The 21,039-nt window shown below is 43.7% G+C and overlaps 3 protein-coding genes across 45 annotated transcripts in view; all 3 read right to left on the bottom strand.

Moving 5' to 3' along the window:
• LOC111576782 (protocadherin gamma-C5-like) overlaps positions 1-21,039 on the bottom strand; it is a 353,923-nt gene that overhangs the window by 63,021 nt on the left and 269,863 nt on the right. For 2 of the 43 annotated variants that reach the window (XM_035953961.2, XM_035953958.2), the window contains exon 1: positions 4,212-6,738. The exons of 36 other annotated variants lie outside the window; for them this stretch is intronic. In XM_035953961.2, coding sequence (XP_035809854.2) covers positions 4,212-6,599 — 2,388 coding nt within the window. In that variant the 5' untranslated portion in view covers positions 6,600-6,738. Of the gene's footprint in view, positions 1-1,379; positions 3,997-4,211; positions 6,739-10,318; positions 12,868-13,305; positions 15,978-21,039 lie in introns of those variants that run through there. 5 more of the 43 variants (XM_035953964.2, XM_035953962.2, XM_055016503.1 and 2 more) reach the window with 5 other exon arrangements.
• LOC129350344 (protocadherin gamma-A11-like) lies at positions 6,926-9,966 on the bottom strand. The gene has a single exon (XM_055016542.1). The coding sequence runs from the start codon at positions 9,575-9,577 to the stop codon at positions 7,169-7,171; it is 2,409 nt and encodes an 802-aa protein (XP_054872517.1). The 5' UTR covers positions 9,578-9,966; the 3' UTR covers positions 6,926-7,168.
• LOC111576775 (protocadherin beta-16-like) lies at positions 16,295-19,521 on the bottom strand. Its single transcript, XM_035953973.2, has one exon. The coding sequence runs from the start codon at positions 18,686-18,688 to the stop codon at positions 16,295-16,297; it is 2,394 nt and encodes a 797-aa protein (XP_035809866.2). The 5' UTR covers positions 18,689-19,521.

Genomic DNA, 21,039 nt, shown 5'->3' on the forward strand with positions numbered 1-21,039 from the left:
CCAAATATCACCTAATCACACGCAAGACTCTCATATTTTAAACCTGTTTCAGCAGACAAAGACGGCTGCAGATCAAAATGGCTGCTGAGCATCAGTAACACAAATACTGCACAGGGATGGTGAGACTGTGCCGGTTACCACGTGCCTCTTCCCCTCCCCCGCTGCCGCTCTCTTCCTCTCCATCACAGCTTTGCTCCCTCGTTCTCAATCTCCACATGATCAGTGTTCCCACTTCCCCTCGAGCAAATTTTAAACCACTGATCAAAAATAGGTCACCCTTTGCATTTTATTCATTGATATAAACGAAAAAATAACTTTGTCAAAATCAAATCAGTTTCACCTTCACTCATTTTCACAGTATCTGCAGCCTGATGCCCACAGTTGCCTCATGTCGTGAAGGGAACTAGGTCACTGAAAAAGTAGTGCACTGCGTGGTTGTGTATTTCTCTGTGAGAGCAATCTGTACCAAAGCTTCAGTAGGGAAAAAGCTCACTTCTTTGAAGCTGAAATCTATTTTTCTCCAACACAGACAGGGCTTACGGTACTTTACAGTTCAATCTGTCAAAGTAGAAAGAGGTCTAAACATAGAAACAATATTTTTACTTAATTACCTACACATGACACCATGCGTTACAGCAAGATGTTACATATAATTTCCAAAGCCAGTATATGACAAATTACTCAATGAAGTTACTGGGGAGAGAAACGGAATTAAGGTGAAAAATGCTAATACAATAGGGTAGATGCAGAGCCATATAGCAAAAAAAAAAAAAAAAAAAATAGATATGTGAAACTGTGTAGCTTACAAAACACATATCAAACCACACGGGGAGATACAGGTATAGCCTCTGTACAACGCCTGCTAGAGAGTCAGCAATGGTGTTAGACAACATGCAGCAAGTGTAATGAAAATGAAGGGATGTATTTTGAAAGGTAAATGGAAAACATGGAAGAAATGGGTTTGAATAACATTTTAATGAATTGTGTATTCTGTGTCTTACTGAGTATTTTTTGGAGAAAGATAGACAGTAAAAGTAAAAAAATGAAGGGTCGGTGCTTGCCGACATGGTAACAGAAAAATGAATGATGAATTCAATAAAAAAAAAATCTGTATTCAATGCCAAAATTCCCGCTTTCGTTCTATATGAAACACTGTTTACTGACGAAATCACAAAACAATCTTAATCTTTCAGCCATAAAATACCATATAAGAATATCTGCTGACAACTTTTGGCAGAAAGTCTGAGACTGTGTATACGTTTCAGTGAGTACCTACAGCAGATACAGTATCAAAATTATCAAAAATATTGAATAAAGGTAAGTAAATACATGTAAAAGGTACAAGGGTTTCAAGGCATTAACACTTTGGCTGCTCTCACCTCTGTAAGCATATTCTCTGATTCTGTTTTATGCCGTGGCATTGTCCTGGTAGCATTATGATCAACACTCAGAGTGCTTTGACTGAAGGGTTGGGAACACTTCATATCACTCATCCGAGAGTCAGTCGTTCCGTACACCTCATAACTGAACCCCTGCTTCAAGGTACCAGTCCCTCCTACATCTGCGTAAAGGGGTGGATAATATGGAATCACAGGAAGATTCCCACCGGATTTGAAAAACAGGCGCTCACGTCTCCATCTGTAGATTTTCACTGAGATAATAACCACCAAGCATGTGACGAAGAGAAAAGAAACCACAGCCAGAGCCAACACTAAGTAAAAAGTCAGGTTGTCATTGTACTCCTTGTCGTGTGGAAAGTCACTGAACTCCGACAGAACTTCAGGGAAGCTGTCCGCCACCGCCACGTTCACAATGACTGTAGCTGAACGAGAGGGCTGACCGTTGTCCTCTACTATAACACTCAGTCTCTGTTTCACTGCATCTTTATCACTCACTTGACGGATGGTTCGGATCTCTCCATTCTGGGAGCCCACTTCAAACAGAGCCCTGTCTGTGGCTTTCTGCAGTTTATACGACAGCCACGCATTCTGTCCAGAGTCCACATCAACAGCCACCACTTTGGTCACCAGATAGCCCACATCTGCTGAACGAGGCACCATTTCAGCCACCACAGAGCCTCCAGTCTGGACTGGATACAGAACCTGAGGAGGGTTGTCGTTCTGGTCCTGGATCATGATTTTCACTGTCACATTGCTACTTAGTGGAGGAGAACCTCCATCTTGTGCCTTGATTCGAATATGGAACTCTTTTGTTTGCTCATAGTCAAAGGAACGCACAGCAAGTATCTCCCCACTCTCTGCATTCACTGAAAAATAGGCTGAGGCTGACATCCCATTCAGTTGGCTATCCTCAAGGAAATAGGAGATGCGAGCATTGCTCCCATAGTCCATGTCGCTGGCTTTAACAGAAAGGACTGACATACCAGGTGAATTATTTTCAGCGATGAAAGCTGTCAAAAAGTTTTGTGTGAACACTGGGGAGTGGTCATTCACATCGGAAATTCTTAAATTAATAGTCTTCTTTGTGGAATAAGATGGGGAACCCTCATCAGTAGCTGTTATTGTTATGTTATATTCTGGCACTGTTTCACGGTCCAAAACATCATCAGATATGAGGCTATAAAAATTAGCGGTTGATGATTTGATTTTGAAAGGTAAATCTGGGCTAATAAAACACCTAACCTGGCTATTTTTACCAGAATCCAGATCTTTGATATTGAGCATTGCTATGACAGTATTTATGGCTGAATCCTCTGGTATGGGATTAGAGAGGGAAATTATGCTTATAATAGGAGCATTATCATTTAGGTCGGACACCTCAATTAGAACTTTAGCTGTGTCTGTTAGTCCTCCTTTGTCAGTAGCTTCAATGTCTATTTCATAGTGCTTGGTCTTTTCATAATCTAACACACCAGTTACGGTCATTTCCCCGGTTTGGGGATCCATATTAAAAAGTGATGATGCACTACTGGTATGCTGCGAGAAGGAATACAGGACCTCTTCGTTTGTTCCTTTGTCATTATCAGTGGCACTGACTGTTAATATAACGGTGCCCTGTGATGCGTTTTCAGGAACTGTCACCCTGTAAACAGACTGACTGAATACTGGAGCATTATCATTTGCATCCAGAACCACAATGTTAATTTTAACAGAACCAGATTTCTGAGGATCGCCACCGTCAAATGCCGTCAGAGTTAATTTATGCTCTTCTTGATTTTCTCTGTCAAGTGAGGTGTGGAGAACCATCTCAATATATTTGGTTCCATCAGATCGAGAAACAACATTCAGTTTGAAATTATCTGTAGGGTTGAGTTTGTATGTTTGAATTGTGTTATGCGCTACATCGGGATCATTGGCACTTTCAAGCGAATAACGAGCCCCTGGTGAGGCTGATTCAATAACCTGAAAATTATATTCCTTTTTAGAAAAAAACGGAGCATTATCATTAATATCTGTAATTTCTACATCAATTCTATGCAGCTCCATTGGATTTTCTAGGATTATTTGGAAATGAAGAGAGCAGGGAGACACTTGCTTGCACAATTCTTCTCTGTCTATCCTTTTAGCCACGACCAAAGTTCCTTTATCTGCATTCAGACCGATGTACTCACTGCCATCCTCGGTAAATATCCGAGCCCGGCCAGATTTCAGTCGCTTAATATCCAATCCTAAATCCTGAATGATGCTCCCGACAACCGAGCCCGTCGCCATCTCCTCAGGTATAGAATAACGGACCTGACCGACAGCCATTTCTGCGACACAGATGCAGAGAAGCAGCGGCCACCATGAAAATATTTTCTTATCGGCGACACAACAAAGAACGCCCATAATGGCGACAGCCGTCGAAATATCCAAATGGAAAAACCGAGCCACGGAGTCAAAATACGACCAAGTATTTGACAGTTTGTTGCTGAATGCTCGGTATTTGGCTTTGTCAGAGTAGTTCCGATTGAAATGGAGCTCTAATAACGCATCAGACAGACGAGGGAGGAGAAGACCTCACCAGAGAGAAATGACTAATTTTCCTCAAACTGATCAACAGCGGCACTTAGAGACGGAAAAAGAAACTGCAGAAATAGCCATTTATAATTCACACAGACAGACAGACAGACAGACAGACAGACAGACAGACAGACAGACAGACAGACAGACAGACAGACAGACAGACAGACAGATAGATATGTGCTGTGTCTCTGTCCGTGGTCCTGGACATTAAAGAGGCATTGTTTCCATTCTCGTAAAAATCCTAACCTCTAGAGGAGAGTCTGGTTCATCCAGGATGCTCTTCTCACTCTGCATCCGCTGCATCGTCCCTGAACAACTGGGATCCATGATCAACACGTTCTGACTACCAGCTCTGCCGAACTTACAGTCACTCTTTCTCGAGTCTGTCGTCCTGCACACCTCGTAATTGTACACGTGTTGGAGAGTCCCTGTTGTCCCCAAAGTGTCTGAGTAACGTGGAGGATAATATGGAATCACAGGCAGGTTGGAATGATACAGGATGCGAGACTGTCTCCATCTGTAGATTTTCACTGAGATAATAACCACCAAACACGTGATGAACAGGAAGGAGACCACAGCCAGAGCCAACACCAAGTAAAAAGTCAGGTTGTCATTGTACTCCTTGTCGTGTGGAAAGTCACTGAACTCTGACAGAACTTCAGGGAAGCTGTCTGCCACCGCCACGTTCACAATGACTGTAGCTGAACGAGAGGGCTGACCGTTGTCCTCCACTATAACACTCAGTCTCTGTTTCACTGCATCTTTATCACTCACTTGGCGGATGGTTCGGATCTCTCCATTCTGGGAGCCCACTTCAAACAGAGCCCTGTCTGTGGCTTTCTGCAGTTTATACGACAGCCACGCATTCTGTCCAGAGTCCACATCAACAGCCACCACTTTGGTCACCAGATAGCCCACATCTGCTGAACGAGGCACCATTTCAGCCACCACAGAGCCACCAGTCTGGACTGGATACAGGACCTGAGGAGGGTTGTCGTTCTGGTCCTGGATCAGGATTTTCACTGTCACATTGCTGCTGAGAGGAGGAGAGCCTCCATCCTGAGCTTTCACTCGGAACTGGAAGTCTTTGATCTGCTCGTAGTCAAAAGAGCGCACTGCATGGATGACTCCACTATCAGCACTGATGGACACATATGAGGAGACTGGCACTCCGTTCACTGAGGAGTCCTCCAGAATGTAAGAAACACGAGCATTCTGGTTCCAGTCAGCGTCTGTGGCTCTCACTGTGAATACAGACACACCTGGTATGTTGTTTTCTACAATGTAGGCCTCATATGAGCTCCTCTCAAAGACAGGCTCGTTGTCATTTACATCAGAGATCTGTAAGGTGAGAGCGACGCTGCTGGAGAGGGAGGGCACTCCCTCATCAGAGCAGGTCACAGTGATGTTATACTCAGAGGCTCTCTCTCTGTCTAATTCACTGTCTGTCACTAAACTGTAGAAATTATTTGACGTCGACTTCAATACAAAAGGAATATCATTATTCATAATGCACCGGACCTTGCCGTTTTCATTCGAATCTGCGTCCTGAATGTGTATCATTGTCACAACAGTACCGATGCTAGCATCCTCTGATATGACATTTGATTTAGACATTATATGAATATCAGGTTTATTGTCATTCATATCAATGACGTCAATCATCACTTTACATGAGTCAACTAGTCCTCCGTCATCGCTTGCACGAATGTTTATCTGAAATGTTCGAGCTTTTTCATAGTCTACATTTCCTTTTAGTCGAATCTCTCCACTTTCATCGTTTACTTCAAATAATCCACGTGCATTATCCAACATATTGGAAACTGAGTAAGTTATTTTACCATTAGATCCAACATCTGCATCTGTTGCAGTAACTGTCAGTACAACTGTGCCTACTGGTGCATTTTCTCTAATGGAAGCTTTATAAACGGGCTGCGTAAAAATAGGAGCATTATCATTAGCGTCTAAAACAGTCACCAGAATCTGCATTGTTCCTGTCATCTGCGGCTCTCCTCCATCTACCGCCGTCAGAACCAAAGACAGCTGTTGGTGCTTTTCTCTGTCTAGAGGCTTCTCTAAGACCATTTCAACGTTTTTCGTCCCGTCAGCTTGATCATGTAATTTCACAACAAAATTATGTTTAGGTTCAAGTTTATATGTTTGCAATCCATTTAAGCCTACATCAGGATCAACGGCTCGATCTAACATGAATTTAGCTCCGCTGACGGCGGATTCACTGATTTTAAATCTGACGTCGCTCTTTTCAAAGGATGGAGGATTATCATTAACATCTGTGATCTCCACAGTCACACTGTAGAATTCCATCGGATTCTCTAATATAATTTGAAAATGCAACGCACAAGGCGTTGTTTGTCTACAGAGCGCCTCTCTGTCGATCCTGTTTTTGACGAGCAGGACTCCTCTGTCGTTATTCAGCTCAATATATTCGTCGCTGTCTGGAGTAAAAATTCGAGCTTTACCAGATTTTAGCCTTTTAACATCTAAACCAAAATCCTTTGCCATATTGCCAACGAGAGAACCTTTTGGCATTTCCTCGGGAATGGAGTAGCTGACCTGCCCGAGAACCGAGCTGAGGGAGAGGACCGAGAAATACAACAGTACTTGCCCTGTCATTGTTCTGTTCGACGTTATTCCACTGCGAACCGCGTATGGCTTCTGCACATTTGTCCCCCTGAATTTAATGGTGAATGCTGATTTTTAAGTATATTCCGAACATGAAAAAAGATTCGACGTCCTCGAGGTCCAGTAAGATCCAGACGGTATGGTGCTTCACTTAGCGTCTCTTTCTTTCTTTCTCTAAAATAAAGACAAGATGGGAGGTACAACGAGTCTACGGTAAATCTGACTCAGACTGGCCAACAGCGGCACTCTGAGTACAATAACTACAACTGCATCTGAAATGTTCAAAATAAACTGACATGCACAGATTAAGAATGAAAAGACAACACTAAACATGAGAGTGAAGTTTTGCGTGATCGTACAGTCAACAAATTCAGTGGTGTCGAAATGATGAACATGGAGATGTAAATGTCTGAAAAAAAGATTATAAGGAACTATAATATCTAATTTGAAGCAGCAAAACGAAAAATATGGTTTTGAAGGTGCTAACTTGGCGCTATCCGAGGTGCTGGAAATCAGAGGGGAATTAATTGATATAAACGTTGAACAGACAACTAAACAATTCAAACCTCTAGAGGAGAGTCTGGTTCATCCAGGATGCTCTTCTCACTCTGCATCCGCTGCATCGTCCCTGAACAACTGGGATCCATGATCAACACGTTCTGACTACCAGCTCTGCCGAACTTACAGTCACTCTTTCTGGAGTCTGTCGTCCTGCACACCTCGTAATTGTACACGTGTTGGAGAGTCCCTGTTGTCCCCAAAGTGTCTGAGTAACGTGGAGGATAATATGGAATCACAGGCAGGTTGGAATGATACAGGATGCGAGACTGTCTCCATCTGTAGATTTTCACTGAGATAATAACCACCAAACACGTGATGAACAGGAAGGAGACCACAGCCAGAGCCAACACCAAGTAAAAAGTCAGGTTGTCATTGTACTCCTTGTCATGTGGAAAGTCACTGAACTCCGACAGAACTTCAGGGAAGCTGTCCGCCACCGCCACGTTCACAATGACTGTAGCTGAACGAGAGGGCTGACCGTTGTCCTCCACTATAACACTCAGTCTCTGTTTCACTGCATCTTTATCACTCACTTGGCGGATGGTTCGGATCTCTCCATTCTGGGAGCCCACTTCAAACAGAGCCCTGTCTGTGGCTTTCTGCAGTTTATACGACAGCCACGCATTCTGTCCAGAGTCCACATCAACAGCCACCACTTTGGTCACCAGATAGCCCACATCTGCTGAACGAGGCACCATTTCAGCCACCACAGAGCCACCAGTCTGGACTGGATACAGAACCTGAGGAGGATTGTCGTTCTGGTCCTGGATCATCATTTTCACTGTCACATTGCTGCTGAGTGGAGGAGAGCCTCCATCCTGAGCTTTCACATGGAACTGGAAGTCTTTGATCTGCTCATAGTCAAAAGAGCGCACTGCATGGATGACTCCACTATCAGCACTGATGGACACATATGAGGAGACTGGCACTCCGTTCACTGAGGAGTCCTCCAGAATGTAAGAAACACGAGCATTCTGGTTCCAGTCAGCGTCTGTGGCTCTCACTGTGAATATAGACACACCTGGTGTGTTGTTTTCTACAATGTAGGCCTCATATGAGCTCCTCTCAAAGACAGGCTCGTTGTCATTTACATCAGAGATCTGTAAGGTGAGAGTGACGCTGCTGGAGAGGGAGGGCACTCCCTCATCAGAGCAGGTCACAGTGATGTTATACTCAGAGGCCCTCTCTCTGTCTAATTCACTGTCTGTCATGAGACTATAGAATTTTTCTGATGTTGACTTTAATATGAAATTATTATTGTCATTAATGACGCAATGCACTTTGCCATTTTCAGAGGAATCAGCATCGTCCACATTTATCATAGTTACAACGGTTTTTGTTTTAGCATCTTCTGATATAACATTTGATTTCGACATGATATGAATATCAGGGCGGTTGTCGTTCATATCTAATACGTCGATAATCAGTTTACAAGAGCCAGTTAGTCCTCCGTCATCACTTGCACGAACATTAATCTGAAAATTCCTGTTCTTCTCATAATCAGCCCTTCCATGTAAGGTAACCTCACCAGTTCTCTTATTTATTTCAAAAATTCCACGGGCATGATCGAGTATATTTGAAATTGAATAAGTTATTCTACCATTAGATCCTTCATCTGCATCTGTCGCAGTAACTGTCAGTACAACGGTTCCTGCTGGTGAATTTTCTCTTATGAAAGCTTTATAAACAGGCTGCGTAAAAACAGGAGCATTATCATTAACGTCTAAAACAGTAATGCGAATCTGCATTGTTCCTGTCATCTGCGGCTCTCCTCCATCCACTGCCGTCAGAACCAAAGACAGCTGTTCATTTTTCTCCCTGTCCAGTGGTGCATTTAAAACCATCTCGACATTTTTAATCCCATCTCCTTGATTATTCATCTTAAGAGAAAAAATGTCGGTTGGTTTCAAGACGTACGTTTTTAAACCATTTTCACCCACATCCAGATCCGTCGCCCTATCTAAAGTGAATGTCGTGCCACTCAGAGCAGACTCGCTGATATTAAATTCAGCCTCGCTTGTGATGAAAGTCGGAGGGTTGTCATTGATATCTGTGATTTCAACGGTAATACTGTAAAATTCCATCGGATCTTCCAATAAAAGCTGAAAATGTAAAGCGCACGGCGTCATTTGTCCACAAAGCGCCTCTCTGTCTATCCTTTCATTGAGCAAGAGAATTCCTCTTTCTCTGTTTAGCTCGATGTATGCAGTGCTGTCGCGAGTAAAAACGCGAGCCCTGCCGGATTTCAGTCTTTTGACATCTAATCCTAGATCTTGAGCTATGTTACCAACAAAAGAGCCTTTCGCCATTTCCTCGGGAATGGAGTAGCTGACTTGTCCGAGCGCTGCATCGAGGGAGAGGACCGAAATGAACAACAGTACTTGCCGTTTCATTGTTATGTCCCACATCGTCGCTAAGTCCGTCGGCAAACCCCTTTGTCCCCGATTATACGTCTATATCCAAATCCGATATTCACACAAAATCTCAAAAATAATTAAAAGATGAAGGTAATTCCAGTCCAGTGCCTGAGTATTTGGGTTCTGTTAGGTACCCTGCATGTGTCTTTCACTGCATCTACCCGTCTTGTTTCTTGCTCAGTGTGTGGAAACGATGGGAGGTACTACGGAGCAGCTATAACACTGATACATACTAGTCAACAGCGTCCCTCTGAGTTCAAAGTCAAAATTACAGAAGAAATGTTCGTGTCAAAATTGTAGCATTTAAAAAGCGATGAAATGTCTAAACGAAGATGGATTTTTGGAATGATAAATTCGCCACGTTTGGAGTGCTAGCGTACGGTACAGAGGAGATGGCAGTGGGTGACTGTATTCTGAGAATGGTTAGTGAAGATATGCTTGGAAACTTGAGAGAGGAAAGGCAAGAGGAATACATCAGAACAAAATGATTTACATCTGGTACTGTCCTTGGTGCTGAAATGGATAAATCGTGTGAAGGATTGACAACTACAATGGTAATTTAAATGACAAATACGTAGTAACATTCAACATAAAAAAAAACCAAAACATTTAAGATGGCTAAAAATGCCTCTGTCCATGGTTCTGACTGCAGACTTATCAGGAACTGCAAATGTAATGTAATCCAAACATACAAAAACAGCTGACTACTGAAGTGAAACCCAAATAACCAACCTCGAGAGGAGAGTCTGGTTCATCCAGGATGCTCTTCTCACTCTGCATCCGCTGCATCGTCCCTGAACAACTGGGATCCATGATCAACACGTTCTGACTACCAGCTCTGCCGAACTTACAGTCACTCTTTCTCGAGTCTGTCGTCCTGCACACCTCGTAATTGTACACGTGTTGGAGAGTCCCTGTTGTCCCCAAAGTGTCTGAGTAACGTGGAGGATAATATGGAATCACAGGCAGGTTGGAATGATACAGGATGCGAGACTGTCTCCATCTGTAGATTTTCACTGAGATAATAACCACCAAACACGTGATGAACAGGAAGGAGACCACAGCCAGAGCCAACACCAAGTAAAAAGTCAGGTTGTCATTGTACTCCTTGTCGTGTGGAAAGTCACTGAACTCTGACAGAACTTCAGGGAAGCTGTCTGCCACCGCCACGTTCACAATGATTGTAGCTGAACGAGAGGGCTGCCCGTTGTCCTCCACTATAACACTCAGTCTCTGTTTCACTGCATCTTTATCACTCACTTGGCGGATGGTTCGGATCTCTCCATTCTGGGAGCCCACTTCAAACAGAGCCCTGTCTGTGGCTTTCTGCAGTTTATACGACAGCCACGCATTCTGTCCAGAGTCCACATCAACAGCCACCACTTTGGTCACCAGATAGCCCACATCTGCTGAACGAGGCACCATTTCAGCCACCACAGAGCCACCAGTCTGGACTGGATACAGGACCTGAGGAGGGTTGTCGTTCTGGTCCTGGATCAGCATTTTCACTGTCACATTGCTGCTGAGTGGAGGAGAGCCTCCATCCTGAGCTTTCACGCGGAACTGGAAGTCTTTGATCTGCTCGTAGTCAAAAGAGCGCACTGCATGGATGACTCCACTATCAGCACTGATGGACACATATGAAGAGACTGGCACTCCGTTCACTGAGGAGTCCTCCAGAATGTAAGAAACACGAGCATTCTGGTTCCAGTCAGCGTCTGTGGCTCTCACTGTGAATATAGACACACCTGGTGTGTTGTTTTCTACAATGTAGGCCTCATATGAGCTCCTCTCAAAGACAGGCTCGTTGTCATTTACATCAGAGATCTGTAAGGTGAGAGTGACGCTGCTGGAGAGGGAGGGCACTCCCTCATCAGAGCAGGTCACAGTGATGTTATACTCAGAGGCTCTCTCTCTGTCTAATTCACTGTCTGTCAATAAACTATAAAAATTATTTGATGTCGACTTCAGTATGAAAGGAATATTATCATTAATAAAACACTGAACTTTACCATTTTCACCTGAGTCTGGATCTTGTATATTAATCATTGTGACGACAGTGTTGGGGTTTGCACTCTCTGATATAACAGTTGATTTAGACATGATTTTGATTGTTGGTTCATTGTCATTTATATCAACAACATCGACCATCACTTTACAAGTATCCGTCAGTCCTCCATTATCCCTTGCACGTACATTGATCTGAAAATGTTTTTTCTTTTCATAATCCAAACGTCCAATTAATCTAACTTCACCGTTGTCCTCATTTATTTCAAATGTGTGTCTGACATCATCCAGTGTATTAGTAATTGTATATGTTATTTTACCGTTTAAACCATTGTCAGCATCTGACGCACTAACAGATGTCACAATCGTGCTTATTGCAGCATTTTCAGCAACAGCACCTTTGTATATTTTCTGCGTAAAAACAGGCGCGTTGTCATTCGCATCTAACACTGTAATGCGAATCTGCATTGTCCCTGACATCTGCGGCTCTCCTCCATCTATAGCCGTCAACACCAGCGAAATGAGCTCATTTTTCTCTCTGTCGAGGGGTTTTTGTAAAACCATTTCAACATTCTTTGTACCGTCAGCTTGATTGTGCAGTTTCAGTATAAAATTATCGCTTGGCTTTAGCACATAGCTTTGCAGAGTGTTAAGACCTACATCCAAATCCACAGCTCTCTCTAAATCAAAATTTGCCCCAACGACTACAGACTCACTAATGGTAAATTTAATTTCATTTTTTTCAAATGTCGGTGCATTGTCGTTAATATCTGTAATTTCAACTGTTACGCTGTAAAACTCCATAGGATTCTCTAACACAATCTGAAAATGCACAGCGCACGGTGTCGTGTCACCGCACAACGCCTCTCTGTCTATCCTCTCTTTGATAAGGAGGACTCCTCTCTCGCTGTTCAGCTCGATGTATTCCCTGCTATCACCAGAATACACACGAGCGTTACCCAACCTCAACCGTTTAACGTCAAGTCCTAAATCCTGAGCTATATTACCAACCAGAGAGCCTTTCGCCATCTCCTCCGGAACGGAGTAGCTAACCTGCCCACAGACTGAACTCAGAGACAGAACTGAAATACACAACAGTACTTGCCGTCTCATTGTTTGAAGTTATTTCGATATAAACAAACAACGGCCTCCTAAAAAATCCGTTTGAGAGACGGTCGAGCATCCAAAGTGGAAATTTAGAAAAAGTAGTCCACAGATTTTAAGCAAAAGAACGACGGTTGTGCGTCCTCGTCATGTATATCGGTCCTACAAACGAAGACAATGCGATCAGCGTCTGCCCTTCTTCTGTAATACGTCGAAATAGAGAGGCGGTACTGCTGTAAAAATACAACAGGCACCGCGCAGGCAACAGCGGCCCAGTGAGTTCAGAGAGCAAAACTGCAGAAACTGAGAGTAAAAAAACGAGAAAACAACTCACATTGAAAACCCAGTAAAAAAAAAAAACAACAACAAAAAACCCATTAAAACACTAATTTGCAAATACATTTCGCAAAAAACTGCAGTGACCACTAAAGTATGCAAGTGAACACTGATCATAATTTGTCTCACTATATAATCATCCTATGTTGCTCTCCAAGGTCCTGAATGATAAAAGACCAAAAGCATTAAGCAATATGGTGCAGCATTTCATTTAAACGTTTAGTGAAGACAAGCAGTGAGGGAGGATGTGTGTGATGTGACATCTTTCTAACCTCCAGAGGAGAGTCTGGTTCATCCAGGATGCTCTTCTCACTCTGCATCCGCTGCATCGTCCCTGAACAACTGGGATCCATGATCAACACGTTCTGACTACCAGCTCTGCCGAACTTACAGTCACTCTTTCTCGAGTCTGTCGTCCTGCACACCTCGTAATTGTACACGTGTTGGAGAGTCCCTGTTGTCCCCAAAGTGTCTGAGTAACGTGGAGGATAATATGGAATCACAGGCAGGTTGGAATGATACAGGATGCGAGACTGTCTCCATCTGTAGATTTTCACTGAGATAATAACCACCAAACACGTGATGAACAGGAAGGAGACCACAGCCAGAGCCAACACCAAGTAAAAAGTCAGGTTGTCATTGTACTCCTTGTCGTGTGGAAAGTCACTGAACTCCGACAGAACTTCAGGGAAGCTGTCCGCCACCGCCACGTTCACAATGACTGTAGCTGAACGAGAGGGCTGACCGTTGTCCTCCACTATAACACTCAGTCTCTGTTTCACTGCATCTTTATCACTCACTTGGCGGATGGTTCGGATCTCTCCATTCTGGGAGCCCACTTCAAACAGAGCCCTGTCTGTGGCTTTCTGCAGTTTGTACGACAGCCACGCATTCTGTCCAGAGTCCACATCAACAGCCACCACTTTGGTCACCAGATAGCCCACATCTGCTGAACGAGGCACCATTTCAGCCACCACAGAGCCACCAGTCTGGACTGGATACAGAACCTGAGGAGGGTTGTCGTTCTGGTCCTGGATCATCATTTTCACTGTCACGTTGCTGCTGAGTGGAGGAGAACCTCCATCCTGAGCTTTCACGCGGAACTGGAAGTCTTTGATCTGCTCGTAGTCAAAAGAGCGCACTGCATGGATGACTCCACTATCAGCACTGATGGACACATATGAGGAGACTGGCACTCCGTTCACTGAGGAGTCCTCCAGAATGTAAGAAACACGAGCATTCTGGTTCCAGTCAGCGTCTGTGGCTCTCACTGTGAATATAGACACACCTGGTGTGTTGTTTTCTACAATGTAGGCCTCATATGAGCTCCTCTCAAAGACAGGCTCGTTGTCATTTACATCAGAGATCTGTAAGGTGAGAGTGACGCTGCTGGAGAGGGAGGGCACTCCCTCATCAGAGCAGGTCACAGTGATGTTATACTCAGAGGCTCCTTCTCTGTCTAATTCACTGTCTGTCACTATGCTATAAAAGTTACTGGATGTAGAGGTAATTGCAAATGGTGTATTTTTATTTAGTGAACATCGGACTTTACCATTTTCGTCAGAATCAGGATCATTTATACTCATTACAGCTACCACTGTGTTCAAACGCGAATCTTCTCCTATTGAACTTGATGATGAGATCATATTTATAACAGGACTGTTGTCGTTAATGTCACCTACATCAATAATCACTTTGCTAGAATCAGAGAGACCTCCTCGGTCTACTGCCTCGATATCAAGCTCATATTTTTTGGCTTTTTCATAATCAATAGGACCATTTAGTATAAGCTGCCCGTCTTCAGTAATGTGGAATAATTTTGAATTGCTTCTCATGCTATTTTGAATTATATAATTAACCTCGCCATTCGAGCCTTTGTCTGCGTCAGAGGCACTCACTTTGGTAATGAATGTTCCTTTTACGGAGTTCTCTTTGACACTTGCTTTGTAAACTGTCTGCGTAAAAACAGGAGCATTATCATTAACGTCTAGTACTGTAATGTGAATTTGCATAGTCCCAGATCGTTGCGGCTCTCCTCCATCTACAGCAGTTAATAACAATGATGCAAACTCCTGCTTCTCTCTGTCCAGAGGTTTCTGTAAAATCATCTCTACCTTTTTACCTCCATTAGACTGACTGTGCAGTTTAAGAATAAAATTGTCATTGGGCTTCAGTGTATAGCTCTGAAGACCGTTCAGTCCTATATCTGGGTCTATTGCTTTCTCTAAAACGAACTTAGAGCCGATTACAGCAGACTCGCTTATTTCAAGCCTCCTCTCTTCTTTTTCAAAAACGGGAGCATTGTCATTAATGTCTATGATTTCGACAGTAATCGGGAATATTTCTATTGGATTTTCTAAGGCAATCTGAAAATGCAAAGCGCAAGGCGTTATCTGGCCACAGAGAGCTTCACGATCTATTTTCTCTTTGATAATGAGGAGCCCCTTTTCCTTGTTGAGCTGAAGGTACTCTGCACTGCCTCCTGTGTGGATGCGAGCTTTGCCCGCTTGTAATCGTTTAACATCCAAACCTAAATCCTGAGCTATGTTACCGACCAGGGAGCCTTTGGCCATTTCCTCGGGAATGGAGTAGCTGACCTGGCCGAGCACTGAGCGCAGAAAGAGGACCGAGAAAAACAACAGTACTTGCCGTCTCATTGTTCTATCGGGCACATCCGTCGAACCAAACTAACGTGTTCTCCCTCTTTTGCAATCAGCCTTTCCCATGCAAATCAAACATGCAAAAAAATCTGTTGAATGATCAGCTAACGATAAAAATTATTCCATTTTGATATTCCGTGTCTGCTTTTTCATCCAACGTCGACTATGCAGTGCGCTTCGTCTTCTTCACTGTGAGAGGACTGAGCACGTCCTCGCGTCTAAATATCATTTTAAACACCACGGCGCTGGTCGACAGCGGCCCACTGAGTTCAAAACATGAAACTGCAGTGTAAAACTAAAAGAACCCCTTTATTGTTACATCTGTAAATATTGAGTGAAATACCGTACAGCAAACACTACTGCCAGTGTTTCACTGAACTGAAAGAAATCATGCGAAGTTGCAAAATAAATTCCCTCAAAATCACAGAAACACTTGCTTAAAGCTGTTTAGATATGGAGTGAACAAAGAAAAATCGTTTCGGTAAAGGGGGGGGGATAAAGAGAAGGGAAAAAAAACAATTGAAACAGTCTATTCGCTATCCAAGGTATTGAAGAAACATGGACAGGAAATTACACAAAAAAAGTGTGAGACTGCAAGAATTCAAACCTCTAGAGGAGAGTCTGGTTCATCCAGGATGCTCTTCTCACTCTGCATCCGCTGCATCGTCCCCGAACAACTGGGATCCATGATCAACACATTCTGACTACCAGCTCTGCCGAACTTACAGTCACTCTTTCTCGAGTCTGTCGTCCTGCACACCTCGTAATTGTACACGTGTTGGAGAGTCCCTGTTGTCCCCAAAGTGTCTGAGTAACGTGGAGGATAATATGGAATCACAGGCAGGTTGGAATGATACAGGATGCGAGACTGTCTCCATCTGTAGATTTTCACTGAGATAATAACCACCAAACACGTGATGAACAGGAAGGAGACCACAGCCAGAGCCAACACCAAGTAAAAAGTCAGGTTGTCATTGTACTCCCTGTCGTGTGGAAAGTCACTGAACTCCGACAGAACTTCAGGGAAGCTGTCCGCCACCGCCACGTTCACAATGACTGTAGCTGAACGAGAGGGCTGCCCGTTGTCCTCCACTATAACACTCAGTCTCTGTTTCACTGCATCTTTATCACTCACTTGGCGGATGGTTCGGATCTCTCCATTCTGGGAGCCCACTTCAAACAGAGCCCTGTCTGTGGCCTTCTGCAGTTTATACGACAGCCACGCATTCTGTCCAGAGTCCACATCAACAGCCACCACTTTGGTCACCAGATAGCCCACATCTGCTGAACGAGGCACCATTTCAGCCACCACAGAGCCTCCAGTCTGGACTGGATACAGAACCTGAGGAGGGTTGTCGTTCTCGTCCTGGATCATCATTTTCACTGTCACATTGCTGCTGAGTGGAGGAGAGCCTCCATCCTGAGCTTTCACACGGAACTGGAAGTCTTTGATCTGCTCGTAGTCAAAAGAGCGCACTGCATGGATGACTCCACTATCAGCACTGATGGACACATATGAGGAGACTGGCACTCCGTTCACTGAGGAGTCCTCCAGAATGTAAGAAACACGAGCATTCTGGTTCCAGTCAGCGTCTGTGGCTCTCACTGTGAATATAGACACACCTGGTGTGTTGTTTTCTACAATGTAGGCCTCATATGAGCTCCTCTCATAGACAGGCTCGTTGTCATTTACATCAGAGATGTGTAAGGTGAGAGTGACGCTGCTGGAGAGGGAGGGCACTCCCTCATCAGAGCAGGTCACAGTGATGTTATACTCAGAGGCTCTCTCTCTGTCTAATTCACTGTCTGTCACTAAGCTGTAGAAATTATTTTCTGTCGACTTCAATAAGAACGGAATATTTTCAGTTATTTTGCATAGGACTTTGCCATTCTCACCGTCGTCTATGTCTTGAATATTAATTATTGTTATGACAGTCTGGATTTTGACATCTTCAGAAATAATATTTGTTTCAGACATTACATTTATGAGGGGATAATTATCATTGACATCTATAATGTCAACTATTACTTTGCACGTGTCTGTTAGACCTCCGTCGTCACTTGCACGTACATTTATTTGATAATTTCTTGATTTCTCATAGTCTATATTTCCAATTAATCTAACCTCGCCAGTATGTTCATTGACTTCAAACAAATGTCTGACATCATCTAAAGTGTTTCTGATGGAATACGTTATTCTTCCATTCGATCCATGATCAGCATCTGACGCACTAACTGTAGTCACTATTGTGCCTTTTGGTGAATTTTCAGCAACGGTAGCTTTATAGACAGACTTTGTGAAAACAGGTGCATTATCATTGGCGTCTAATACTGTGATTAGAACCTGCATTGTGCCAGACATTTGCGGTTCTCCTCCATCGACAGCCGTCAGCACTAAAGACAAATGTTCGCTTTTCTCTCTGTCAAGAGGCTGTTTTAAAATCATCTCCACGTTCCTCGAACCGTCTGCTTGGTTGTGCAGTTTTAGAGCAAAATTATCAGTCGGTTTCAGGATGTAGGTTTGGAGACCATTAATTCCAACATCTAAATCCACCGCCCCTTCTAAGTCAAATTTCGATCCGGTCACTGCGGACTCGCTGATTTTAAATTTAATATCACCTTTCTCAAAGACGGGGGGGTTATCATTTATGTCTACAATCTCAACTATTATCCTGTAAAATTCAACGGGTTTTTCTAAGATAATTTGGAAGTGCATGGCACAAGGCACTGTCTGGCCGCAGAACGTCTCTCTGTCTATTCTCTCTTTGATTAGGAGGACTCCCCTGTCTTTATTCAGCTCGATATATTCTCTGCTATCACCAAAAAAGGCACGAGCCTTGCGTGATTTCAGTCGTTCCACATCTAAACCCAAGTCCTCTGCTATCCTTCCAACCACCGACCCCACCGACATTTCCTCGTTAATGGAGTAGCTGACCTGCCCGAGCACAGGACTGACAGAAAGGACCGAGATGAGAAACAGTACTTGCCGTCTCATTGTTCTCCTCGATACTACGGTACAGGCAGAAACACGCCCTTTTCTATGGAATAAAATGCGTCAATGTTAAATCCAAAGAAAAGGCAGGAAGTCCGTGCTTATTCCGAAACGAGCAAAGACAATAGTCCAAGTGAGATAAACGTCTTTGTCTCTACTCGGACTTGTCGTGTGCTCTGTCTAATATGCTTCTCCCTTCGCTGTCGTTATAAATGGGAAGGCACTGTTGACAATATGCTGTTGTAGAAAAACATGTTAGACTACAGCGTCCCTAAGAGTACAAAGTGCGAAACTACAGGGAAAGCGCTTAAAAATAACCAGGTTTGCAGAGGACTGCGACAATGAAACCAAATCCATTTGATATTAAATGTGTGCTTCTTATGTTATTAAATGTGCTTAGATTGCACTAGGATGCATGTATGCACTGTCCCAGAAGTTTAAAAAAAAGATTTCTAAGCCCGTCATGAACAGAAAAAGTGAACAATCACCACGTCGTCAATCAACTCTGTTTCAGTGTGGTGCTGAAATGTAACATGTTAGTTTTTCTACGGAGGAGCCATTTCATACATGACATGGAAACTCAATGCAAAAGAATAAGACATCATATATTGTAATATTCTAACCTCTAGAGGAGAGTCGTTGTTGATTCTCAATCTATGCCAACCAAGAAGCAAGGAGGCCATAAACTGTATTGGACAACAAAGTAAATATATTTTTGACGGATTCAGGGAGTAAAAAACAACATGAAAACATAAAGTGAAATTGTCAATGCCAATCAGGTTCTACCAAAACAACAGCATGTTTTTTTTTTTTGTTTTTTTTTTTAACTGAGATGAAGAAACAATGTCAAAGCAGTCTAACCTCTGGAGGAGAGTCTGGTTCGTCCAGGATGCTCTTCTCACTCTGCATCCGCTGCATCGTCCCTGAACAACTGGGATCCATGATCAACACGTTCTGACTACCACCTCTGCCGAATTTACAGTCACTCTTTCTCGAGTCTGTCGTCCTGCACACCTCGTAATTGTACACGTGTTGGAGAGTCCCTGTTGTCCCCAAAGTGTCTGAGTAACGTGGAGGATAATATGGAATCACAGGCAGGTTGGAATGATACAGGATGCGAGACTGTCTCCATCTGTAGATTTTCACTGAGATAATGACCACCAAACACGTGATGAACAGGAAGGAGACCACAGCCAGAGCCAACACTAAGTAAAAAGTCAGGTTGTCATTGTACTCCTTGTCGTGTGGAAAGTCACTGAACTCCGACAGAACTTCAGGGAAGCTGTCCGCCACCGCCACGTTCACAATGACTGTAGCTGAACGAGAGGGCTGCCCGTTGTCCTCCACTATAACACTCAGTCTCTGTTTCACTGCATCTTTATCACTCACTTGGCGGATGGTTCGGATCTCTCCATTCTGGGAGCCCACTTCAAACAGAGCCCTGTCTGTGGCTTTCTGCAGTTTATACGACAGCCACGCATTCTGTCCAGAGTCCACATCAACAGCCACCACTTTGGTCACCAGATAGCCCACATCTGCTGAACGAGGCACCATTTCAGCCACCACAGAGCCACCAGTCTGGACTGGATACAGGACCTGAGGAGGGTTGTCATTCTGGTCCTGGATCATGATTTTCACTGTCACATTGCTGCTGAGTGGAGGAGAGCCTCCATCCTGAGCTTTCACTCGGAAATGGAAGTCTTTGATCTGCTCGTAGTCAAAAGAGCGCACTGCATGGATGACTCCACTATCAGCACTGATGGACACATATGAGGAGACTGGCACTCCGTTCACTGAGGAGTCCTCCAGAATGTAAGAAACACGAGCATTCTGGTTCCAGTCAGCGTCTGTGGCTCTCACTGTGAATACAGACACACCTGGCGTGTTGTTTTCTACAATGTAGGCCTCATATGAGCTCCTCTCAAAGACAGGCTCGTTGTCATTTACATCAGAGACCTGTAAGGTGAGAGTGACGCTGCTGGAGAGGGAGGGCACTCCCTCATCAGAGCAGGTCACAGTGATGTTATACTCAGAGGCTCTCTCTCTGTCTAATTCACTGTCAGTCACTAAGCTGTAGAAATTGTTGGATGTAAATTTTATTTCAAATGGAATATTGTGATGTATAGCACAACTGACTTTCCCGTTAGTTTCAGAATCAGGGTCATTTACACTCATCAAAGCTATTACTGTCTTATGAGCTGAATCCTCAGGTACTGAGCCTGATGTTGATATCATATTTACAGTAGGACTGTTGTCATTCACGTCAATTACATCTATGATTATCTTACTGGAGTCAGACAGTCCTCCTTGATCAATCGCCTCTATATCAAGGTTATAAGTTTTTTCTCTTTCAT

The sequence above is a fragment of the Amphiprion ocellaris genome, chromosome 13 (genome assembly GCF_022539595.1).
Source record: "Amphiprion ocellaris isolate individual 3 ecotype Okinawa chromosome 13, ASM2253959v1, whole genome shotgun sequence".
Taxonomy (NCBI): Eukaryota; Metazoa; Chordata; class Actinopteri; family Pomacentridae; genus Amphiprion; species Amphiprion ocellaris.